The sequence below is a fragment of the Pundamilia nyererei genome, unplaced genomic scaffold, assembly GCF_000239375.1.
Source record: "Pundamilia nyererei isolate P.nyererei 1_Seehausen unplaced genomic scaffold, PunNye1.0 scaffold00064, whole genome shotgun sequence".
NCBI lineage: Eukaryota > Metazoa > Chordata > Actinopteri > Cichliformes > Cichlidae > Pundamilia > Pundamilia nyererei.
Window position 1 is genome coordinate 1,221,990 of NW_005187465.1, and position 25,917 is coordinate 1,247,906.

A 25,917-nucleotide genomic window follows, 5' to 3' on the forward strand; every position below is an offset into this window, starting at 1 on the left:
AGCGGAGACAGTGAGCCTTTAATTGTAACCACCATGTTTCCCTAGCTTTAAACATGCTCTTCTTTTTAGGCAAAATATGATCTCTCCTCTTGTTGTCTGGATTTAACCCAGCCTTGAGCCTACGATGCGATTCGTAAGAGTCTTAAAGGATTTGGTAAACTTTGTCCTGCTGATGTAAGCTTGTCTTTCATTTTTAAGGGGAAGATTTTTGTATGGGCCCCTAAGTGGGAATTCCTGATGTGTCTGCCTGATATTTACAGATTGCTTTGACAAGCTGTATAAAAGTAGTAGCAGGTGAACAGCACTGAAGTCGGGCGTGATTTAAGATGAAAGGCCTTTCTGGTACACCGTAGGGAAAATGCCTCCATCTGAGGCAGCCCTACTACTCACACAAACAAGCAAGCTCGCCTCCTTCTCATCACTGTACAGCATGTACAAGGTGGCAACAAATAGCTTGACTCCATCGCGCTCTACATTCCTGGGTTACTATATTGTTAGACTGACGAAATCTATCTTTGCGCGGTTACGCAACAGATAACTAAAAACAATCTTCGCTGTTCTAACCCAGATATGTGATAGTTATACAATGCAGACAGCAGGTTCTCTCTCTCTTTGAAATCAAAAGGTAAATTTCTATCATCTGGCCCTCGTGACATCACGCATAATTATAAATCCACTACTTTGAGGAAATACAGAGTGCTATGATTGACACTGACCTCTGCCAACTGCCTGTGTGACTGTGGTCAATTGAATGAGTGATTGTAGCAGCTTAATCCCGGATGATCTCTGGCTCTGAAAGCCACTACAGCAAACGCAGGGAGGACTGCACTTTAGGAACAGTGCCTGACCGCCACGGCAGCTGGAAGATGAAGGGGCAGAGATGGTTAAGCAGATGCATGAATGGGCTGGAAGTTAATCATTGAGCTAGACGTCTGAGATACTGATGCACTTTTTTGTGGCTTTAATAATCCACATTTAACCCACTGCTGAATAAGAGCAGATCCAAGCAAACATTTTCACCAACTTGGAAACATGAATCACAGCTGATCTGATTGTTTTCCTATCAAATTTAAAATAAAAGGAAAAGATATAGATATCAAATCTAACTAACGGCCTGCAGATATTTCACAGCGTGAGGGAGTCGCTTAATTATTTTCACATTTGATGCGAATTTCATTTTTGTTTCCGATATTGGCTTTTAAGCTGGGACTTAACAGCCATGCACGGAGGAGATTAGAAGGTGGATTTCTTTGCGCAAACTGTCGAAAAGCTGATGGAGAGAACTAATCCTCTCTATCTGCATCATCATTCTTTAAAACCGCACGCTTTCTGTCTGTCTGTATTTCTCTTTTCAGCAGTTCAATTTCATTTTAGTGCACAAAAGATGACCTGCCCTTTTTTATGTTTAATTTTTTATGAACAGGGCACCAGTAGCCGCTGATTTTTCTTTCCCCTCCAGTGAAAAAGGGTTTCACACATTGTGCTCTGCTTTATGGTTTGTGTGAAAAACTGTCGCAGGAGGTTTGGCTCGCGCATTAACCCAGACCCCGACAATATCACGCTCAGCAGTGGCCTGAAGCCGGTGCCAGGCTTTGAGAGGATGCCACCCTCGCTTTGTTTGAGGGACCGAGGGCTCGAAGGCAGCAAGGGTGCTGGTTATGATGACAGCGCCGCTGCAGATCAACTGATCAATTATAGCCATGCAGGTATGAAAAACAAAAAAAAAGTCATTATTAATTTATATCTGAAGAAAAAGGTCAGCGAGCTGAACTCTCACAGCCGCCGCTGATTATAGTCACAGAAGAACAGACACTTCATCCGGGCGCGCTCTTAATCTGAGCAAATGTAAGCTGGTGGTGCTTCGACACAAATCCCCCCACTGTCCTTCCTTTGAGAGATAAAGAGAGAAAGATACTGATTGCTTTTCCTATCCATTTTTACTCAAAGACGCACCTCACATCAGCAGGAGTCATTGTTTGTGACTGGGTGTTGCTGCTGACATGTCGGACTGGCTTTGTTTTATTTTGGAATTAGGCTCCACAAAGGAGAAATCAAGACTTTTTTTTTTAATATTTCGCAGGTGCTTTAAGTTCTCCTTTCCAGCAGTTTGATGTCTGACACATCCTCGGGCCGGATGCTTCAAATCTACATGAAACTCCATCAAAATAGCACTGCCTTGTTATTTTGTTTCAAACTTAGAAGCAGCTTTTGTTTAAAGTAGATGTAGCAGGCAAACAAAAAAAAAGAAAGAAAAAGTAAGCAAAGCAGAATCGAAGAGCCATTTCATCAGTCGGGGTGCTGGAATCTAGGCAACAATGTTTGCCAGCCGTGGTGGCAGCGGAGGAGGTAAGGGGGGGAAATACTCCGTGGAGGACCTCTATGGCATCAGTAAGAAGCCCAAGGCGTCGACCTCCTCGGGGAGTATTGTGGCCAAGGCTGGGACCCGGAGCAGCAAGAGCTCGGAACAGAAGACTGAGTCAGAGGCCTTGGCCTCTCAGATCCTGGAGGCAGCCCACAGACTGGTGGAGCGACGCCGGCTGGAGCTGTACCTGAGAGAATGTGGCCTCTCCCTGGCTGAGTGCGAGGCTGAGCGCTCTGCAATGCCGTACAGGTATGAGGAGAAGACTTTACAGCATGAAACCATGAGGCAGTTAGAGTTTGTAGTTATGACTTAGTACATTTAATTAGGCCACTAAAAAAATAAAAAATAAAAGCAATTATTAATAATAAAGAACTGGAATGTACAGCCTACACGAGGCTGCAGATTTAACTCAGGTCTGGGTTTCGGCTGCTTTTTTAGCGAGTGCAGGACTCACACTGAATGTCTGGATTTTACAGAGATAATAAGAGACCATCCCGAGCACTCAGCCATCCGTGGATGATCCATTTTAATACATGGTTAATATTTTTCTAACATATTACTAATGCGTTGATGTAATTGAGTGTTTGGAGAGGACTGCAATTGAAAGGCAGTGAGTGGAGACATCATTCACGAGAGACGGGGGAAAAAAAATATTATTTTTTTTTGTTGTTTTTTCTCACTGGTGACCTAAAAAGAAACATCAGGCGTTTGATGAGATTTCAATGCAGAGGACTGATGAGTGTACGTGGCTGCAGAAGCATCCGGTTGTTCAGGAACGCTAATGTGAGTTGTACGTGAGCCATTGTCTAATTCCAGCCTTCCCAAAAAACAGCCTGACGGGGTCAGGCATCAGTGGTGCAGAAGTTTGGGGTTAATGATGCATGATTTGACAGCGGGGGACGGGCGGTTGGTTGTTGTACCGCGTGCATCTCTCTGTTTAAAGTGTGGAGGCGAATGAACGGTGGTGTTGGCTACTCTTCAGTCAGTTTACCAAAAACCTAGGGAAAAATAGATTTTTGTAAATTGAATGAGACCTGAAAAAAGGAGGGGTGGGGTGCTTGCAGAGAAGAGGAAGATACAGGCCAGGCTGCTGCATATTTCATTATAACTGCTTAAACACCATCATACTAAAATACTGAGTACAGATTCCATTACATTTGTCATTTTATTTGCTATAACACATCCAAAACATGCAAACACAGACATCTAGTCTCCAGCACAGTTGCCTCTAGGTGGCAGCGTCATCATGGTGTGAAGACAAGTCTGTGACCAATGACTCAAAAGCAGAAAGAGGGACAATAGTGCAGGCCAAGGGGTATCAGTTGCGATTTCACATCATTTTTATGCTCAGATCTAGGACTTACTTTATAGCACATTTGTACTGGCAGCGTACATTTTGATAGCTGAAACAAACTAACGGCGTACCAGAGTATGATTCAGTTGATTCGACCACCTCTGGCAGAACCGCTTCCATCACTTGAACTGAACTGCCCCACAGAGCCTGCAGTGGAAGTTGTTTCCACAGCCTCTGTGCGCCTTCATTTGCATGAGATCTGGACTCCCTCCTGACAGAAAATGATTACCTGTAATCAAAACAGAAGCCAGCATCTACCTTGACGTTCTTTCTCGTTTTCCCGGCTTAGCTGCAAACATTTGAGCTGCAGAAATGTGAGCTATTTAGATTCTGAAAAACAGACAACGAGGGCCGAATGAAACGAAGCTAATAGGTCAGACAGATTCGAACATGTGTGAATCTTCATGGATTATATCAAAGGAATTCTGTCCTCTTTTCGAGGAGCTGAATTACTTTTGAATAAAAACCGCGAGGAGAAACAAGATGCCTTCAAAGTCACAGGGTCAACGCCATCAGCTTTCTCAGAACGTCATGCGAATTTCATGTTGAGGCACACCTGCAAAGACTTCTTAGCGTTCTTTAGTGCTATTTTAGTTCAAGCGTGTCAAAACCAACATGAACACCACCATGGGAGACGAGTTTTCTTGCTTCATCCTGCTTTAAAAAAGACATTTACACATTTATATATTTCTCTATTTACCAGGTTACGTCGAATTGTTCTGTTTTTAAGTGAAAATGGAGCCAAAAGGGTGACAGGCAAGTCCAGGTCATTTCATTCTGTAGCATTAAAGGAATATGCTTGCAAGCACTTATCAAAGTGCGGTTTGGCAGATTTTAGGGGATTATAGCTCAGAAAGTCACACTTTGTGATGAGTTTATACGCTGAGTCTGAGTTGCATGAATAACCTACCTTTTCAAGGACGTTCAAATTATAGAAGCTCTTGTATAATCCAGCTTGAGAAGAAAAAAAGCCATCTACTGTATCCCCTTATTTTCTGATAATTTGATTCTATAACCTTATCATTACTAGGAAAATAAGGATGCACCACACATGTGCTCATTTTTGGTCTTCGTCCACCCAAATACTTCAACATGAGGCTCACAAGTGCTGGTTGTGTCCCGAGGTTTTAACGCTGTAAGCTTCTGAAGTGGAGAACAGACTGAGTCAGTGTCATTACTGTGTAATACGGCGATGCCAGTGGCCATTATTTGGAGTGAAGGGGAAGGTTAAGCCTACAGGGAGATGAAGATAAAGAAGTCGACATGATTATGCAAAAGTTTGGCTATACAAAAATAATGTGCTTCCTGGAAAATAAGCGCCTTAACAGTGAAGTGGAAGTAATTAAATCTTCTCCTCTTTTGAAGCGCCACCACGGGCAGCATTCGTATTTTCTCTCTGCCTGTACAGCTGGAAACTTCCCCGTCCAAACTTGTGCTGAATGGTTCTTTAGAAAGAGCTGATTGCCAACTCAAAGTCACATTCTGCTGGCAGTGGATGCCCTGCAATCTGCTCTGGGACTGCAGATCTGCTTCAAAACACTAGATGTGAAACTAAATTGACAATGGTGACAAATGTGGGGTATTTTGCACATCGTCCTGCTGTGTGAAGCAGACTTAGCGGGGCGAGCACTAACCACAGAGTAAAGCCTTTTGGATTGACAGTCCTCTCTAAGGATATGGCATCACACTTTAGATGGTAAACAAAGCCTGGAAGGGGCTATTATCATTGCTTGGCCACCAAAATGACACATCCATTTCATTTCATTATGATGGGCTGCAGGATGATCTGATATGCCCTGCCGTGCTATGCCCGTGATGTGATGTATTGTAACTTAGAAACCATCTATCCTCTGTTTGCTCAGAGGTAGTAATGAGTGTAATTCTGGTGATTGGGTCATTGATGGCAAATCAAGCTATCATTGGGGAGGGCAATGTTTTGCATAGGAAGAATAGGAATAATGGGAGTGGTGGGACGACAGAATTCTGGACCTTATGGAGGGAAAAAAGATGGTTTGGGGAGGGGGTTGAGTAAGTATAGCCTAATGTGTGCCTTTGTGATGAAATGTGTGCGCATCGGTGTGATGAAAAAATGTGGATCACACCCGAAAGAAAGGGAGGGAGAGGGAGTATCTATCCAAACCCCCACACTGCTTGTGTGTCGTGAACGTTTTGAAGCCTGTGGAAAAAAAAGGAGGGGGGGGGGCGGTCTCCAAATGATGCTGGAGAGCCGAGAGGCGGCACCGAGCGTTTGAAATGTCTGCTGCAGCTGATTTTGGGGCCAGTATGCCGGCATTTTTTCCCCAAATCCGCGCACCCTGAGATCCTGGCGAACAACGGGAGACGTGCACAGTTACCGCTGCTGCCGGTATGTGAACAACTTCTCACACTGAAGCTAAAGATGAACCGGCTCCGTGCTTGCTGATTTTGTTGGGTTTTTTTCCCCCCTTCTTCTTCTTTCTCCATCGCTGTTGCATCAATTGGATGCTGCGTGAAGCCGCTTGGTGATGATGCATTGGTGGGGTTTGAGTGTCTTTACCCCCGATCTGACTTTTCTCCTCGGCGATGTAAATTCGAGCTATTGAGCCCGATCTTTTTTTTTTTTTTTTTTTTTTTTTTTTTTCCCTTTTGCTCACCCACCTTGCGACAGTAAAATAAAAGGTGGGGGAGAAATATGAGTGATTTCGACGCGAGGTGTGAGGATGCCTGTAGCTGTGGTTGTGTCATTGCTGCGGCACGTTCCGGAGCTCCTCAGCTCAAGACAGTCTCAACAAACCTCAGCTGAAGAGAAAACAGCAAGCTGGCAAGTGCTTTATCACCCTACATAAGCCATACAGAGCCCGTGCATGTTATGTCGGACGAAGCCACTCTCCAGGGAGGGCATCTATTGCACTGAGATTTTATTGGGGTGGGAGGGTGGGGGGGCTTCCCAAGAACTGCCACATCCCCAAATTCATCTGAGGACTGCTGCGAGCACACAAGCTCCCTGATGATTTTTGGAGGGCAGCCCTGATGCATCGTGTGAGTGTGAAAACTCCGAGAGCCTTTTTGCCAGGTTTGCATCACCAGACAGGAGACTGAGCAGACGGTAACTCTGTGTGTGTCATGTTTAGAGGCTGGACTCTCGCCTGCTCCCTCCAACTCTGAGCCAAAATCTTTGACCTGCCCTGTCTGAGCCCTTTTGTATGAGCATCACGGCGCTGCCACAACAGCACGACGGGAAACGGTGTCGAGCAGCACCAACAGTTTGTAGACATTGCTGTTTGTGTGACTCCTTGTTTAAAAGACAAAAAACAAACCCAACCCTATACTCAGACTCTCAGAATAAGAGACACAGACATCAGCTGCCAGGATGCAGGTGTCTTTTGCATGCACTGAGCACAACCTCAAAAGTCGCAGCGAGGACCGGCTTTGTGGCCTTCGCACCGCTCCACCTCCTGGAGGGAGCAGTGGCGGAGTAGGGGGAGGTGGTGGCGGTGGAGGAGGAGGTGGAGGAGGAAGTGGAGGTGGTGGTGGTGGTGGAGGAGGAAGCGGAGGTGGAAACAGTGGACAAGGGAGCAATGGCAACTACATGTCTCAAGGTTCTGTCAAGACCAGGGAGGGTTCCGGGTCTCGTCAGACTCCTCAGGGTCACGCCCACATGAAGGAGGCTATTGGGCGCCACACCAATATGAAGTACAGGTGAGTATGAGCCTGACTGGGGGAGACGAGGAGCCGGAGCTTTATTGGTTGGAGAGATGGCTTTTATTTCGCTCTGATCACTGTGGCCTTTTGACCTCCACCAGAGGTGAAAGTCCTCCACCAGAAACAAGGTGTTGGGCCTCTTCTTCACAATGAGGCTCTACCTGCCTTGCCGGGCCTTCATTATTCCTAGTTCTGCCAGTCTCTTTGCTGAGATGTGAGGTGAATTCGAGGTTAGCTTGTCACCAAACATATCACCAGTGAGCAGACTGTGCAGACTGCCTACATATCCATTAGCCAGATGAGAAACACCTCAGTGAGAGCAATGACTTCTCTGACATTACAAAAATATGACATTTATTCCTAAAAGCGCTTATGGATATAAAAAAAAAAAAAAGCTTACATAAGTCATACTATATAGCCCTAATGCTATCACAATATTTCAGACAGTATGCATATGGGAGCATTAGCCACAGACTTTGCGTTAGCCTCTTTCTCATTTCAGCAGATTAATAATACAAAAAAAGCTTTCCTCCAATAACGGCTTCTCCTGAAACCACACTAGGACGCCTGGCTTTTCTTAGAGGTTTTAAACACATGTACTTTCATAAAATAGCCTTGCAGGAGACCATCGTATGCACAGAAAATCTCTGCTGCACACACACCAGGTCTGAGTCATAAAGTAGGAAGGAAATCCAACCAGATAAACAACAAGACAAGAATGCAATGTATGTTTTTCCTCTTTTAGTTTGTTGGCAAACTTGTGGTTTACCTTTGATGGATTAGAGCTTGAAGCTAAACAAGGACAGCTGTTCATGCACAGCTCATGCATGAAGGAGGCTCGTATTTATACATAAACATACATTTAAAAAAAAGGGGGGGGGGGCACAAAGCATGCACTTTAACATTAGGCTGCAGACTTCCACAGGCTCACACTGTGTTTCCATCTTTGGGCTGTAAAATTCGAGAACTAGGAGGAGAGTTTTAACGACCTGGTTTCTTGGTAATCAGGTTGATTGAATTGCTGCCATTCTCTTCAGTCAATTTAGTTTCCACTTAATAAGATGCTTAAAAAGGGAATAAGGCACAGGACAAAACTAGGATATTTCCACTCCTATTTTTTTCCCCTTTAGAATCACACACATACAGGACTTTATGATTGGGCTGGATTTTTCCGGTTGTTCTGCCGTCTCTAGAAAAGTGTCACTAATAGGGAGTGCAGCAGCACAATAAGTCTATACAGCATATGGCCACTTCCAGTTGCCATTGGCAACACCCCAGGCATTGCCTTTAGTTTTTGTCTTATTTTCTAATCAGCCAGCACTGCTGTCGCTTATCAGTCCTTTCCTTAACTGAGTATGCTCAAAGCTCCACCACCTGCACCACAACAGTCTGGTTGTGGCGGCGTCGTGGTGGCCGCACATTCCTCATTTCACACCGTTATTACAATTACACAGAGGTCAGGAAGGAAGCAGGCTTCTGCCTTCACTCTAAACCACCCGTGAACTATATAGATATATAGAAAAGTGGGCCATGGCCACTGTGGTGTCATCCACCGGTTTGTGGAGTCCCGGATTTGACCATGTTTGGATGAATGGCTGGAATACAAAGGTGTGTCCAGAGACTGTGTAACTGCATCGCGCAGAAACAGATATCTGCTAATTATTGCTAAGTAACATAGAAATAGAATAAAAGAATATTACTCTGCAAAAAACACCTGAGCACAGATCTCTTGTTGGTGTCATTAACCACACAGTGAGTCCTGTGACTTGTCAGATGATTGCATTAAAAATGTTCCAGGGGGGCACAAACACACAGAAGAGGTCACGATGGGTGACGAAACATTTCCCAGCTTCTGCTCAATGGTGATAACGTTGAGTATAAATGAACTTATATTATATTATATATTTAGATGGTGAAAATGAGTTAAGGAGACCAATGTGCCAGGCTGTAAACATGCCCTATAATGCTGTTTAAACGCAGTGGGAGATTGAATCACTCTTGTAGGCAGCCTCAAGTGGCCATTTGAGGAACTGCATTTTTTGGCACTCCAGCGCTGGTTTCTATTTCCAGTTCTGGATGCTGCTGCTTGCGTTGACCACATCTTTGTGGCCCTTCTGTCTCATTAACCCAAGTATTGATCACTCACAGGCAGGTCACAGATGCTCAGAGTCTTTCTTTGCGACTCTCTCTATCTTCTTTCTTTGATCTTGTTTAAGCTTCTCACTGTTTTCTTTTCAAATGCTGCCCTTTTTTACTCCCTCACAGTGCACTGCAGCATTCTGGTTTGTGTGTGTGTTTGGGTCTGTGTGCGTGTGCAATATGCTGGGTGTTCAGTGTGGCCACAGGGTATGCATTCGAGCTGATGGAGAGGTGACTGTAGCGGTCAGTTCTGTCATTTTTAAAGTAACTAAACCTTCTGTTTTCAACACCAAACTGTCCAGATGGCCCATTTTAAGGTTCCATTTGGCACAATACACTCAAGTTTGAGAAAACTGAATTAAAAGATATGACAAGATAATGCACATTTCACAGACAACGCCAAAAATGATTCGACTTTCCTCTGGAATCACATTTTTGTCATGTTTGCACCTAAATATTTGAAAAGAGAATTTATCTAAAAGCATCATTCACAAAGGTGTCTGTGCATATTAAAATTTACATGAGTTAGAATAAAATATGGTATATCTGAGCATCATGAATTTCTTAAAACATTTTTTTGGTATGAGTTTAAAAAAAAGAAAAGGGAATTTGATTTACATTAATACTGGAGAAGACCATAGATCTATCCACCGCTGTTCCTCACAGATGGCCGCGGGGCACGCTGTGTCTGTGGCGGATGCCTATAAATCTTAATGCATGCTTGAGAGATGGAGAATGTGAATAGGGAAGCCCTACTCAGATAAAACATTCAGCACTGACATGCAGTAAACTGTGAAACAAAGTATTATTGTTAAAGAGCCAAGATGTGAGAAAATCAAAATAAGTTCAGGACAGCTGGAAAGACATGAAGGAGTTTAGGAGCGATTACCCAAGAATGCCGTTCTACTGTATCTAAAAGAACTCAAGTTAAACTTAAAGACATGTGATTGTGAAGAGTGAGAACAAACTATTGATGACACTCGCACGTGATGTTTGACATCACAGCCAGCAGCTTAGACCAAAGACTGGAGACGAGGAGCTGTTGCTGGTTCCATGAAGAGTCTGTGACCTGATGGGAATTGCTGTGGTGTTTTTGCACTTTGGCTTTTGCAAGGATTAATCAAGTAATAGAGACCTTGTTAATCAATGAGCTTTAAGTTCTGTCACCTTAGGTGCACCAGTTGACCTCTATCATCTGCTTTGGTGCAAAGCAACCGCTCTCTGTTAGTGATGTGGCTGTACTCGTGCTACAGATCAAAATCTTAAGCTCTACAAAAGTTCCCTGATTTCAGATTATTTTGCCAAACTAATGTATTTCCAAGCTGTTTCTACATTTTTAAACATTTAGGACATGCTGCTCCAGTTAAAGCAGACGACAAACAAAAGCCTCAGCTGTACCATAAAGAGAAAAACAAGAAAAAGAAGATGTAGCGTTCATAATAATGCCTGATACTGGGTAAGGTTGCATGTTAAACTGGAGAACAAAGCCTTCATGTATTTTCATGAGGATTTGAAGTGTTCTGACATTCAGCCATGCAGAGAGGTGTCGTTGTCTGGAGGAGCGGAAGGTGGAAATCTCAGTAGCGTAGTCGCAGCAGCTGAAGCTTTGGCGTCGAGCGGCCCTGTCGACTTTTAACACGCATCTCATGCTCATTTAGTGCTGCGAGACGGTGACCTACCCTGAGTGTTATTACTCTCGCCGCGTGCCTCTTCTTAGCATTCAGATTCTTATCTCGCCCGCGTTTATGCGCTCTGACGGCACAGCGGCGTCACCGGCTCGCTTTGTTAATTTCACTCCACGCGCCGTTCACACGCGTGCCACCGATGGCAAAGCGAAGTGTAACAAATCCCCAGCAGCGACTAAAATATTCATCGTAACCGGCAGGTGAAGCGATAATGTAGTGATTTTGACCTCACGCTGTTGTCATGATTAACCACGGGAAATAAATGGCCTGTGTGGCAGGGAGGAGAACACGACTGCGGACTGCAAAAACCTTGACCTTCAGCTCTCCCCTCTGTCGCTCTGGGACATTTATTTATTTATTTATTTATTTATTTATTTATTTATTTATTTATTTATTTTCAGGAGGGGTTCCAGTTGACTAGGCAGATTAGTGACTCACTTTGAGGTCTGGGAAGTTTTAGGCAAAGTAACGCCGGGTGTTCACTTGCTTGATTTCAACCAAAATATAATCCAAACCATGATCTGTTTACTGTCTGCTAAACTGTGGCTGCTTATTTTCATCTGCCACCCACTACTACAGCACGCTGTACGGTGCTTAATGTTATAATTACTGCATATATCATGCATCTGAGCAATATCTAGGCTATTATGTGTGCAGCTGCTTGTTGGGACTTGATTAAGTGTATGCAGCGGGCAACTTAATCCTCTCAAAATGCAAAGTGACCTGCGTGTCAGTGTTGTTTGATGAAGCTCAGAGTTGTCAATAATTGACTGCATTTGGCGGCTTACTCTTAACTGGGAGGCATCGTAATCGCGGCCAGAAAATCCACATCACGTCCTCGGAGTAAGGCTGTCTCATCAAAGTCAAAGACCGGTATTGTCTTCTGGCAGAGCCATCATGGCCGCATGTTGTTATTATGTAAGAGCAGAGGGCAGCCTAATGAACAAGTGTCCGCATGCTCTGGAAAAGACTCAAAAGGCATTTAATTAGATGATATCAATTCCTCTTTCTTCTTTTAAAATCTTACTTTTATTTGAAACTCTTTTCAGTGTTTTAATATATTCATTTATTTAAATAAATCTTGGTAGCATTCATTTGCCTGCCGTGTAATACACTGCAAAATTCATTAAGGCAAAGTAGTTGAGCTGTTTTAAATCACAGGGAAACAGGAACACCAAAGAAAACCGGAGGACGGCGCGATACTCAAAAACATGCTCGCGATTGCATTCAATCACTTTGAATTCACTGCGCTGTCACTCACGGGGGCATGAGATCCGGAAAGCGCCACATCCCTCAAATACTCGTCTTTATCCGTCTGCCAGCGGACATGAAACAGAGGCAGAGTGCAGCGACCTTCTCAGCGAGCGAATTTCATTAACATTTGATTACATGTTGGGGCGAGTGAACATTTTTTGGGGTTTTGTTTTGTCGCAGGTCACGTGTGTTCCCAAACTTGGAATAAACAGTAATGACAGCGCATTGTGTCAAATTCAGCTTGTGTGAGCTCTTTCCTGCACCACTTCATTACATGCATTTTTAGTTAACGGGAGAGTCAGGACCACTAATAAAGTGTCAGCAGCTGATACGCAGAATTGGAGGAGAGCAGCTGAGATTGTGCGTGTGTGTGTCTTTGTGCCCCCTTTTTCTCCATTCGCTCCCTGCACAGCATGTGTATTTTATAATTAGGACAGACCTGATTTCCTAACTGTTTTAATATAGCTGAATTAAAAAAAATCACATTTACATGAAGGGTCCATTGTTTAGGCTAATGCTTTTAAAAATAGCTACATCAATAATTAGTACACTCTTAGATGCTGGGGTTTTGATTAGTGCCAGGCCATGCGGCTAATTTGGTTTCATTTGTCATATAAACCCAAAAATGTAGCTATGTTGGCATGTCTCTGGATTATTGAGAATGACAAGCAAAGTAAAAGTTTGTGGTGGCGTTTTTTTTAGTGCCATAACTTCTGCCCACTCCATTGATTGTATTTAGGTAGAAGCAGGCACAGGTGAGAAAAATCTGTTCTCTGTAATTTGGGTGAAGTGACCCTTTAAAGCCACAAAAAAAGTGTGTGCAGCATTACTGAAAGAGAACAGACAGTCCACCATCTTCCCACACTCTGTGCTCAGAAAATGTGTGTCTAAGCATACACATAAAACTGACGTGAGTGTTATTAATATCTAGGTCTTCCCTCTGGAGAAGAGCCTGCTCAGCATGTGTGTGGCATTTTATGACAACTGCAGAGGGAAGGGGGAGAAAAAAAAAGTCCACCATTAGCACCTAACCATCTGTATATAGTGTCTTCCTCCTGTCTCGGGTGAAAACTAACTGTGAATGTCAGCACAGGTTAAAATGCTGACTAAACCGTGACGGAGCACCTGTGTGTCTCCACTGTCTCTCTCTCTCCAGCGTTAATAATGTATGGACGAGGCAGCCAAGTTGCTACAATCATCTCGTTTGGAGATCATGATTTATGGCAATGGAAAAAATAGAGAAGAAAACACTGGAAGACCTACTTATAAAGGCTATAGAGAAGCATCTGTGTGCCCTGCTCAAGAGTGCATTCATGCATGTCTGCATGTGGAACTGTGCCTGCGTTCCAATGCAATTCCCATCAAGCGTGAATATTCACGTGAAAGCATCGAACCCCTCCCCATAATGACACATGCACAGCATAGATGTTTTCCGTTTATTGCACAGCGTCCCTCACATCCGCCTCAGATGAAATATAGGCCGAGCGTCTGGGTGTACTGCGTGCGGGAGATAGTGGGAAAAGACTGTCAATAGGGAGATAGTGCGAGGAAAGACAGAGCATGTGTTTCTCCAGACTCACTGATAGTAATTTAGCAGACTGCAGCATTGCAGAGAGCGGCGGAGTTGAGCGCAAGGGAGGGGGCTGCCAGTTGTCACACATGGAAACAGTGACAACCTCTATTGCTCAGAAGCACACACGCACACACAGACATAAAAATGAGATTTTTATGTGGCTCGGCAATTGTGGAATTCGCCCAGTAATGCACACCGGTTTCAAATTTGCTCCCTGTCATGATGCGTTCACAAGCAGCGTTCACCAAACACGAGGCTGTCAGCTTCATGCACTCATCTTTAACAAGCATATCGGATAGAAGAGCATTTAACAGAAGAAGGAGAAGAAAACATTTGCGTAACAGCCGTATGCCACTGGATGCTTGACACACTCCACCGAATGCTGACTCATGTTTTGGTGGTATGTGTTTTTTCCTCACACGTAAGCCTTCTGTTTGCCGTCCTGGTCCAATGTGAAAAGGAAAGTATGGACAGAAGGTGTGTGACTAAGCTGGGGAACAGATTTTTATTGTCCTTAATTCACAGCTCAAAGCTATCATGCATAATTATAATGAGTTTTTCTCAAGTTCCCTAAAAATAATAATAAAAAAGAAGGTAATAAACAAAAATAAAGTTGGGTATAAACCATATCGTTTATTTGCTCCCGGTGTGCAGATACAGAAGCTACCTCAAAAGCAATTTTGAATCAGTTTCAAGCTTTGCTTTAGAAGCTGATTAAAACTGTAGGGAATATTTTTTCCGGATGCTGTTATTGGCCCCACCTTGTCAAATGTTGCTTGACAAAAAATAAATAAAATCCCCTTTATTCTCATCCAAATAAAGTTGAGACAAAAAAGGACTGATTTGATGGATACTACAAAAAAAGAAAAGCCAACAAAAACGAACAAAACAAATGGTAAAATATTCAGGTAGCTCATTTGAAATAACCCAGTCTCTGAAATATGTTTTCCCCATGTGCCTCATTTAAATTTACTCCCAGTGTTCAAAGTGGCTGTCAGCGTGAGAGAACAGACAGAGCTGTCATTGGTTGACGAACCACAAAGAAAAGCCAGCTTACCATACAAGGAATCAGCTACATCCAAACCCCGCAGACACATTTCCCTTTAAATAGCTTTCCTGACCTTCCACCTGTGTGCTTTTTTAACAGTTTAACGTAATGACACAAACAATATGTATTTCACACCCACATGGAGTGCTCACATAAAGACTGATGCCCCCACTACACACACACACACACACACACACACATGAAGAGCATGAAACAAATGCTTACATATGCAGGAATCTAAAAATAGCATAAGGTTGGGAATAGAAAATAGACCAGGAAAATAAAAGCGGGACTTGTTCGACTGAGTCTAAATGCTCTGACAGTCTGTCTTTGTGCATTTGGCTGTTTCGCGGTGGACGCAGGCAGACAAGCCGAGAGGGGAGAGGCGCTGGAGATGAAAAGACGGCGAGCAGCGAGGTGCACTGCAGTTCTGCCGGCTCTCCAGCTGGCTCCCCGGCTAATTAGAATGGGGGAGAGCACACAGGAGAGCAAAGCATGAAGCCCACATCATTTTCAGCTGTACATGCTCCTGTGGTCAGAAATGCAGCTCTCTGCTTCTCCCCCGCCTGCCCTTCAAAATTCAGCTGTCTGAATAATCAGATGTGGCATGTCAGTTAATGGACTCCTCTTTAGCTCACAGAGCATTTTTGAGCCATTTATGGTGCAGACCAAAGAAGCTTTTGCCGGGACTCTCTAACTGCGCTGAGCTCCGTCCCCTCCAGGTGTTTCACTGGCCCACTGTAATACACTGAACTGCTAACATACGAGGGATGAAAGGTCAATTGTTCAGAAATAATTAGACAGAGGAAGTCATTTTACCAGAGGCGAGAAAGACTTTCACTCAGCAGCTGCAGTGGAGGAGTGAAGTGTCGGAGACTAGAAAAAAATTACATCTGTGTCCGGTTTTTAATTTTGTGTCGTACTTATATTTTACATGTGACACCAGGTTTGTGTTACATGCTGCTACAGAATAATCAGGATCTCATCAACAACATCGCCATATTAAGACGACGTTTAGCTTTCAAATCCTGATGTGTCCAGTAAAGCAGCGAGCCAGCTCACTCATAGACGTGAATAAATAGTTTATAACGCTGTAATGTAGTTGTGAGTGGATGTGATTATTAATAAACCGAAACTACTTCAGATGGCTCGGAGGCTTGGGTAGAAACAAATAAGACAAAATGTGTGTTAAATACAGTGTAACATTGCAGCTGCCATCTTTTTTAAACTCCACTTAGAGATACAAGTAGCTCGAAAGGCTGCAATTCTTAGTCTCATCACTGCTTAACCACAGTGTCTCCCTACTGAGGATTGCTTATCACTCACATGCATACATCTTACTTACTGTGTTTGAAGATTGTATGTCCAGATATATTCCAACTGCCCACACATTTTGTGTGTGTGCGCTTTACAGGCATTTCTCATCTAACCTCCTGATTTTTTTTCCCTTTCTATAGGAACCTGGGAAAATCGGGCCTACGTGTTTCCTGTCTCGGGTTGGGTAAGTTGGGATGAAGGCAGGGAAATATTCAGCTCAGCTTCAAACTCTTAAATAAAATCCGTCTGTCTGTCTCTCCCTCTCTCTCCTTGTTCAGGCACCTGGGTGACATTTGGATCGCAGATCTCTGATGAAGTGAGCATTCTCTCTCTGTGTTTGTATGAGAAATCGATTCCCGCACACCTTCACTCGTTTGGTTTTTGTGTAACACCGTTCGGCGCACTGTAAACAAATCTCAGTGTTCACGATCGCAGGAATATGTGTGACAGGCCTTAAGACTGCTGTAGCTTGGCGAGATATTGTCTGTATTATCCTCCCTGAGTAGTGCCCTTCATGAACGACCTCTGGGTAATTGGAATTTATCCGCCGTCTGCTTCTCTCAGTCTCAGTTTTTGTGTTCTCTCAGATGGCGGAGAACCTGATGACCGTAGCTTATGAGAACGGAGTGAACCTGTTTGACACAGCGGAGGTGTACGCCTCTGGAAGGTCAGACTTCACTTTCCTCTCCTGAGCCTCAATTAAACTTTTTTTTTTTAAATCGTCTGATTTCTCTCACAGCAAATACAAAAATTTAAACCTGTTTTTATGTGACGTCGTCTTTATTGTCTGCCGTTTTCCATTCTTCTTCTCTACATTAATCTGGTTTTCTTTGGTCTGCGTGTCTTTATCAACTCTCTCGTTAAACGTTACATACAAATAAAGTTTATTAGCCTCAGCCCGTCACAACCAATGATGTGTTTCTCCACAGGGCGGAAATTACTCTAGGGAACATCATCAAGAAGAAAGGTTGGAGGTGAGATTACTCATTCTTCCTAACTGACTCACAGGCATGCAAACCTTTTTAACTCGACCAGATCACAGATTTACTTTAAATAATCCCTAATAATCCCTTCCTGAGATGAAATGCATTACTACATGTTTTTATTACTTTTGATAGCGGCACACCATTAAATTCTCTCAAGGGAAAGCCATACTTGGGGAAAAAATGTAGAGCTTTATCCTCAGAGAGACTAAAAAGGATAAAAATGTTAAATTCCCTGATCAGAGATGGTGGCTGACTCACCCAGCTGCCTAAGAGACACATATTGGTAATAAAATGTTTTAATTTTAACACCAGAAAGAGAGAAAGACTGTCCGTACTATTAGATTTAGGATGAGCTGATTCCCTTAACTTAAATGTTATGCTGCAATCAAAATACTCACGACTCCTGTCCTTGCCAGACGTTCAAGTTTTGTCATTACAACAAAAATCTACTGGGGAGGCCAGTAAGTATAAGACTAAAACACTAGACTCTTCACATTTCTTCAACCCAGCCTCTTTCCATTCATCATTTTAACTGAGGATCAATGATTTGTATTTTCACAACTTCACAGGGCAGAGACAGAGAGAGGACTCTCCAGAAAGCACATTATTGAAGGTACAGTCTACTCATGTATTTGCAAAGTGTAAACCAAATAAGGGGTTATTCTGGTCCAGTTGAAAGCAATTTAAATAAATTTCAGTTCAGTTATATTTATAGAAAATTCAACAGATCACACATCAGTTGCCTTGGGGCATTTCATTTTGTAAGTTAAATACCCTACAATAATACGGAGAAGACGAACAGAGCAAGTGCTTTGGCGACAGTGGGAAGGAAAAACTACCATTTAACAGGAAGAAACTTTCAGCAGAAACAGACTCAGGGAGGGACAGCCATCTGCCACGACTGGTTGGCAGTGAGAGGAGAAGACATTGGATAAATATATTTCTGCAGCTTGACTTTAAACTGACAATTTAAAATAGAAAATGGGTCATTTGGAGCTGGACCACAACATCACCATAGATACTGTGGGGATCTCTCACTCAATGACTCAAATTAGCTGAGGTGAAACTTAGCAAACAGCTGGCAGAACTTTGATATAAAATGAAGTGGTGATTTACATATATAAAAAAAAGGCAGAAGTGCCACAAACTGCTTCTGCGTTAGCTTTAGGCTTATTATACATTAAAGACTATAAATGAAAGCCTTGCTTTATTAGGTTGCACTGCATCTTTATTTTGTATGGCATGTTTTCCTGTGTGTTACTTCAACCACTAATGATGTGGTTGCTATCATTCATTCGGAGCCCCCTTTACCTTTTAGTGTGAGCATTGTTTGACTCACTCAGTCAGCTCCGTGTTACACGTCACAGTAAGCACAACTTCATTTTTAACTGTGATGTCAGTGGACACTATTGGGATATGAGGTGCATTCACTTTGAAGCTATAGTACAGATGTTGATGGGTAGGATGTTTCAGAGGCCTGTCATCAGATTTGTTGGGTCAAAGAAAATACAGAGGTCAGGTGAAGGTACATGTCTTGATTGCTGTTTTCCAGCCATTTCATCGGTTCCAAAAATAATCCTAAAAAAGCTAAAGGATATGATGGTGGTCTTTGTTCCTTTTGTAAGCAGCACGGCCGCAGGATGACCATTTACCTTGGACTTGAATGACTTTTTTATGTCATTGTCATGAAGCTTTTGATTTGGGGCCGTTGCATAATGAGTGAACTACGTGCAGCTCTTAAGGCTTGCACCGCGTGCAGGGTCAACGCTCAGATTTCGACTCTATGCACTATTTTTCACTTTGCTCAGGAAAAAAAAGTCCAACTGCTGACTTACCCAAGGTTAGACGCTTGCCCAGAACATTTGAGAAGCAGAAAATCGAACATAAAACAGAATCACTCATTTTACCCTCCACCAGCACACTGTACTGAGGATAATCATTAATATCTTGGGAGGAGCTGAATGCTGTTTTGATGCCATGTAAACTTAAAATGTAAAAAATAAATCACTTTAGTGATCTGGCCTAAGATTAGGCACCAGCATGAAGTTCGTATTTATAGATCTACTGGATGAAACTCCATGAAATTCCAAACACACACTCATGTCTCAATCAGGAAAAAATGTAATAACTTTGGTCCTTCCCTTACGTTTCATTGAGCATGATTACCAGATCAATATAATGCAGCCTGATACTTTGGTTTATTGCCAAATAACTGCAAAGCTATTGACACTGTAATTAGACTCTCTGTTGTGTAGCAGTGGCTCAAAACATCACTGTGCCTTAAAGTTATGACCCTTAGTCCAATAATTGACTCGTGTTTCTCACAGGTTTACGAGGATCCCTATCAAGACTCCAGCTAGATTATGTGGACATCGTTTTTGCCAATAGAAATGATGTCAACAGTCCGATGGAAGGTCAGTTTGAACCGCTTATTACTGTTGTAGCACAAATATGGAGGGTTTTTGTATGGTAGTATGTTTTATTTGTGGAAATAAGCTTTAATCAGATGCGTTAGAGTTGTCAAATGAATGTAATTTAAGTGAGATGTCGTGTGCTGTGATTTGCAGAGATTGTACGGGCCATGACGTTTGTAATAAACCAGGGTATGGCTATGTACTGGGGAACCTCGCGCTGGAGCGCAATGGAAATCATGGTGCTGAGCTCTCACTCTTAAAGTCTTACTCTTCACAAATTCACGAGTGTCAGCTTTTTTCCAGATAACGCTGATCACTTACCATTGCATTGTGTTTCCATTTCTGCGGCACCAGGAGGCATACTCAGTGGCACGCCAGTTCAACCTGATACCACCTGTGTGCGAGCAGGCAGAGTATCACTATTTCCAGAGGGACAAAGTGGAAGTGCAGCTTCCTGAACTCTACCACAAGATCGGTCAGGCATCCAAAAACCCCACAGCAACATTTATCTCTTCTTTTTAATTAAGTTTCATTAGTTTCATTCACACTTTCCTCGCTCTGTCAGGTGTTGGAGCGATGACCTGGTCTCCGCTCGCTTGTGGTTTAATCACAGGCAAGTACAGTGATGGTGTACCGGAGTGCTCCAGAGCAGCAATGAAGGTCAGTTTGATCTTCCACTTCTTCTGGCTCCACATCAGCCTCACTATAGTTCTTGATTTTATCGGCATACAGTGTGAATCAGTGCTTTTCTCCATGTTGGTCCTGATGAAGGGGTACCAGTGGCTGAAGGAGCGAGTGAACAGTGAGGAGGGTCGGAGGCAGCTGGCTAAAATCAAGGAGCTCCATCTACTGGCAGACAGACTGGGCTGCACTGCTGCACAGTTAGCCATCGGTATGATCCGAGCAAACGGCCTTCATTTTTTAGTGCAGACATACAGAGATGCAGCTTTGCTTGTTTTCGCATCATGTGACTGCAGATTAAGACTGAATTGATTCGTATTTGCATGATTTTCACTCCTTAAATGACTGATTCATTATGTTTAATCTTACTGTACACACGCAGGTAGGAAGTGCTGTAACGGTTCTGGGAGAAGTGTTGAAAATCTATGTCTCCTGCATGAAAATAACATTACATAATCTGTGATCTTGTTAATTAAGTGCTTTGTATATGTATGGTCTGCATTAAGGCTTTCAAATGGAAACCAACCACTGGTTAAATCTGTTAACATTTTATTTTTAAAAAGAAGTCTAAAAAATCAGCTACTTTACTTCGGTTACAAACAGAAATTCCTCCAGCAATAAAGTTTTCCTGGTTTGCTCTTTTTACAGCCTGGTGTCTGCGCAGTGAGGGAGTCAGCTCAGTACTTCTGGGTGTTTCTAATACAGACCAGCTTCTTGAGAATCTGGGTGCCCTCCGGGTAAATATGTGCTGTATTCAAATATGCTTTTATGTTTTGTGCGCAATAAAAAGAACCACCCAAAAAAACAGCAGATGACACATCCTCCCCTTCTTTCAGATTTTATCTCAAATGACCCCTCAAACCGTTACTGAGATGGACGCCCTGCTGGGAAACAAGCCACACTCGAAGAAAGAGTCACGCGCTTGAAGATTCAAATCTCAGCGACGGACGATGTTCCGAGAAGATGAAGAAGACTTTGAAATTGGGGAAACATCGCTTTTTGCTCTGCTGTATACTCAACAACTTGCATGTCCTCGGCAACATTTATGCTTCCAGTATGTGCGCATATCCATTCTGCGCAGTACATTATATCATGTAGAAGAAGAAAAAAGGAAAAAAGAAAAAGACAACTCTCTCAATTGTGGAAGAAAAAAAACATAATCGATCATATATTGCTCACTGTTGATTGTTCAGAGACTAATTATTTCAACATAGAGGAAGGCTAAAGCTGGTCAATCAAATGTCAATCCTAAAATGAGGAAAGAAAGAAAAAAAAAAGGCCACCTCTGCCCTAACATGCAACTTTACTGCGTGAACGGTGCTTTCATTAGACGTGTGAGTCTCCTCCCCTCACAGCTGCCTGTTATTCTGTGTGATGTTTAGTACCCAGCAGCCAGAGAGCTAAAGGTTAGTCCTTATGTGTCTAACCGAACATTTCCCGTAGTGTGCATGTGACTGCTCTGCCACACTCACCGCTTTATAGGGTTGGGAACAATGAATTACTTGTGAAGTAATAAAAAAAACAAAAAACACAGCATATAAGCCACTCTGGTATTACTTTTTTTTTTTTTAAATCACATGATTTAAAAGGAAAAATTGGCAAATGAATTTCAAACATGAAGGTCACAGAGTTAGAACTGAGTCTGGCAGAAATGTTGAAATAATAATAATAACTTATGTGTGCTGTTACGTTGTCAAATTCGCAATCAGAAATCAAAAGCCAGTGACATTTTGCAAAGGGACTTTTCCCAACCCTGCTACTTTCTCAGCGGTCCGTTTGCCTCCTCTGTGCGCATGTCCCTTTAAGACAGAATAGCCCTAACAGGGTGTAAATGTGGCATGGCTTCTTCTTTTTTTTTACGGCTTATGTAGATTTGCAGTGCCCTTGTAAGCCATTTATTTATTTATTTTTTAAACTCTAAGCGGTCAGATAGTTTTATCCGACATAACCGTCCTGCTGGGCACGCTCGCCTTAAAGGCTCTCAGCAGTCTGCAGACACGGCTTGTGTGTCCATGTTGCATATAATCTTTGCATCGTCCTAAACTATGTCAAAAGATGCTGACATCACTTTCAGCGGTGCCGAGTTGCTGATCTCGAGTCGCAGGTCTGAGACGGCTGGACTGAGCGGAAAGGTTGCTGGGTGTCTGACACAAAGATTGGGACATATTGTGGTGAACGTTACGTTTTCAAAAAGATGGGAAATAAAAACAATAAGTCTGAGTTTATCAAATGTGATACGAGTCTTACCACAGACCACTTAGGGTAAGATTTCGATTAATGTTAACTTTTCTTTTTGTGTGTGGAAGCCTGAAAACACAGCTTCTCTGCTCATTTCTCTCTCTGCATCGCTCCAAATTCGTTCCCATTCTCAAACACACGCACGACAGATTTTATACTGTGCACTTTGTCTTTTTCCCTTTAGTTTTGTAATGACTTCAACACTTTGTAATGTGAAAGGGGGGTGTCTTTTGTTTTGTTTTTCTCCTTTTTTGTGTGATTTGCCATGAAAACTAATCTCCGAGGTGGAGTTTTTGATACACCGGAGTTGTTTCAGCAGACACGAGGTTGCAATATATTGTAAATAGGCTCATGTGTTTTGACGGTGACGTAACAAGAGAAAGTTCAAGTCTGTGGTTCATGAAGGTTTTCTTAAAGGAGCCGCTGAAACGTGGCTCTCCGTGAGTCTGTCATGATGTACAGTTCGACTGAGCGTAGCTTCCTGTGTACATAGGTCCTTCAATCAAACCCTGAAAATGTAACTTTGCCTGCCTAACTTATATTTTACTGTCTTGCAACAAAGAGAAACCAAAACACAAACAAAAAATAATAATAATAAGAGAAGAGACAACTGATTCTGAATGTATCATGTCTGTTGCTCAAACCTACTTAAGGGACAAAGCACATACCCTGTTCCATGAAGTCCAGTGGTTTTTGAACCTGCAAACGTGCAAACATTTACATTGGGATTAGCCAACTCAAGCTTCTTGCACCCCCTTCTTTCAGCTGTTAATACAAAGTCAGATGAGATTTTTGTACTTCCAAAACCCGGAGTAGTCTAATCACAGGTGTGACGCTAAACCCCCAACTGCTAGCTACTCTTCCACGTTCATTTTTGGACCACCTTTTATTTGTGTACATGTGCGATGCAATTTTACGAGTTGCATATGAGGCGGCATATGGGCCGCGAGCACTAGGATTAGTCACAACCTTCATTCTCGCATATCATGTGCTCCCTTGATGGGTTTTAGCTTCCTTATGTACACTTTGATGATCAACACAATGTTGATGGACATACTTAGATGACTAAGACACTTAAACCTGTAATTGCTTCAGATTTTTTGTTTTATTTTGTTCGACATTTTTATGCAGATAGAAAATAAAGCAGCTTTCAGCTACAGATTTTTATTTTATTTGTGGTTAAGCACTGACTGGCAGAGGAATGTTCTTAACTAAAGTCAACAGAAGCCAGCAGATAACACTGAGTACCTGCAAAGCTCGTTTGTTCCTTCCATTTGAGGTTAGCCTGCATTGTGTTGCAGCTGATATAACAGAGCCTCTTTGTGTTGCACCAAAACAGCACGAGTTGACCGAGCGTGGCGACGGGTGCTGACCGTGGAAATAGTGATTTTTTGTGTGTGAAAAGGCTCAGGGAGATGTGTTGTTTCAGAGAAATTCGAAATCTCCTCACTAAAGCGTAAAAAACTTTGATTACTCATGTAGATCTTCAGACTGTTCTTTCTCAGAGGGGGAAAAACGTCCCTCTGTGAAATCTGGCATTAAGACTGTTTGTGCTTATGTGGATTTACACTAATCAGCTCCTTCTTTTCCTTAGCGCTTCTTGTGAAGAAACGCAATGAGTTGATCAAACTTTTCCTTTCCTTGTACGTTGACGATGGTGACGTTTGTGACAGGCAGCTTTGTTGCGTGCAATAACAGACTATATTTGTAACAAAGGTCCACATCTGATTAATCACTTTGCAAGCGCTGGCTTACAGTATGAGCCACACAAATATTCAGCTGCACATCCAAAGGAGTCAAATTTGCACCTTGTAGTGTTATTGTACAATTACATTTGGGGGTTTGGTTAGCACTAAATCGCGGGTGCATTTAAAACACTAAAAAGCTCACAAATTCAAGAAAGGTGCGAGTTAAGAAGCCTTGCATTTATTTCCCTGCTTACATCTTGTTAAATGTGTGCCAGCTCTTCACCCCTGACTCTTTCAGATGGATGGTACGAGAACAATAACTCAGCCGTGTGTCCGGCGCTCTGTGCCGTGCCCGCTGGGACGCCACACATGTTTACAGCGAGCAGAAAACATCTGTGACGCCAGCACCGGTAGGCTTTCTCTTACTGGATTCCCAGGTGCCCTCGAAGCGACAGATGAAACACATGTGCTGAAAAATATTGACGTCCTCACCGCCAACACAGAAGAAGGAAACAGGTCTTGCCACGTGATTCATCCTCTGTGCGGTGAAACAAGTTGGGGATAAGGTTATAAAGAAAGAAGAAAAAACAGAGAGAAAGATGCTCAGAAGCACATTGGAGATCAACAAGCCCCCACATCTAATAAAGCACATTTCATACCTTACCCAGATGCTGTTGTTTTGGTCCTACAGTGAGCCGATTATATTAGAGGTCAGACCCGGTGATGAAATCCCAGGTAACCTGTAGCTGCTGCTGTGTTGACTAAAATCCTAATACAAATGTAATAATGCAGTGGAGCAAAGCAACCCATGTCAGCACGAGGTGAGCACTCGTGCACCGACTACATTTACTGCATTTGTGTCAATAAAGAGCCTGAAATCCTTCAGCCTCCATCAGAGTGCTGAGAATGAGCCCAGCTCAGTGTTTCTCGTAAGGCTCGCCTCTGCAGCCAAATCCTCATGAAGGTTATTGCTGTGTTACAGACCACTGGGCGATATCTCTTTGTTACAATAAGGATGGCTTCCTGCTACTTAGCACAGCATGAAAATGTGCAACAATCTGCTGCTTAAAATATTCAGAAAGAAGAACTATACGCTGTTTGAAGTAGAAACATTTGATACAGTGCCCTGCAGTATCTAAGACATAAAATCATTTTTGTTCTTATTAATTTAGGGACCGTTTTTAAAGATTTGTTTTACACAGACACCATATGGAAGTCAGAAACAGGAAGACAAGCTAAAATAATGTTGATTTGGATCTTTGCTGATAATTCGAACACTTTGTAGTTATTGCAGTGGGCTCGCCAAGACAAGGACAGGACAGCGTTTCACATGCACTTATTCCAATAGAATAACCTCCTTCGCACATTTCAAAAAGAGTCCACGCAGATCGTTTGCTTCAAGGACACATACAACCCTCATTCTCCTAATGTATGCTGTCTCCACTGTGCCAAGCCAGTTAAATCTCGACTCCTTTAATCTGACCCCACCTGCTACCA

At 42.9% G+C, this 25,917-nt stretch overlaps 1 protein-coding gene across 2 annotated transcripts; it reads left to right on the forward strand.

Annotated features, from left to right (window-relative positions):
- The first annotated feature begins 1,896 nt into the window (after positions 1-1,896).
- On the forward strand, positions 1,897-24,175 carry LOC102202980 (voltage-gated potassium channel subunit beta-3). 2 transcript variants are annotated; one of them, XM_005735449.1, is made up of 14 exons: positions 1,897-2,611; positions 16,554-16,597; positions 16,692-16,729; positions 17,001-17,080; positions 17,343-17,387; positions 17,816-17,860; positions 17,969-18,012; positions 19,727-19,813; positions 19,967-20,052; positions 20,168-20,288; positions 20,379-20,473; positions 20,585-20,705; positions 21,143-21,231; positions 21,331-24,175. In XM_005735449.1, exons 1-14 carry the CDS (start codon positions 2,316-2,318, stop codon positions 21,418-21,420), a joined length of 1,281 nt encoding a protein of 426 aa, XP_005735506.1. In that variant the 5' UTR covers positions 1,897-2,315; the 3' UTR covers positions 21,421-24,175. The 2 variants fall into 2 exon arrangements, with proteins under 2 accessions (XP_005735506.1, XP_005735507.1); XM_005735450.1 differs by lacking the exon at positions 1,897-2,611 and adding an exon at positions 7,223-7,394.
- The last annotated feature ends 1,742 nt before the right edge of the window (positions 24,176-25,917 follow it).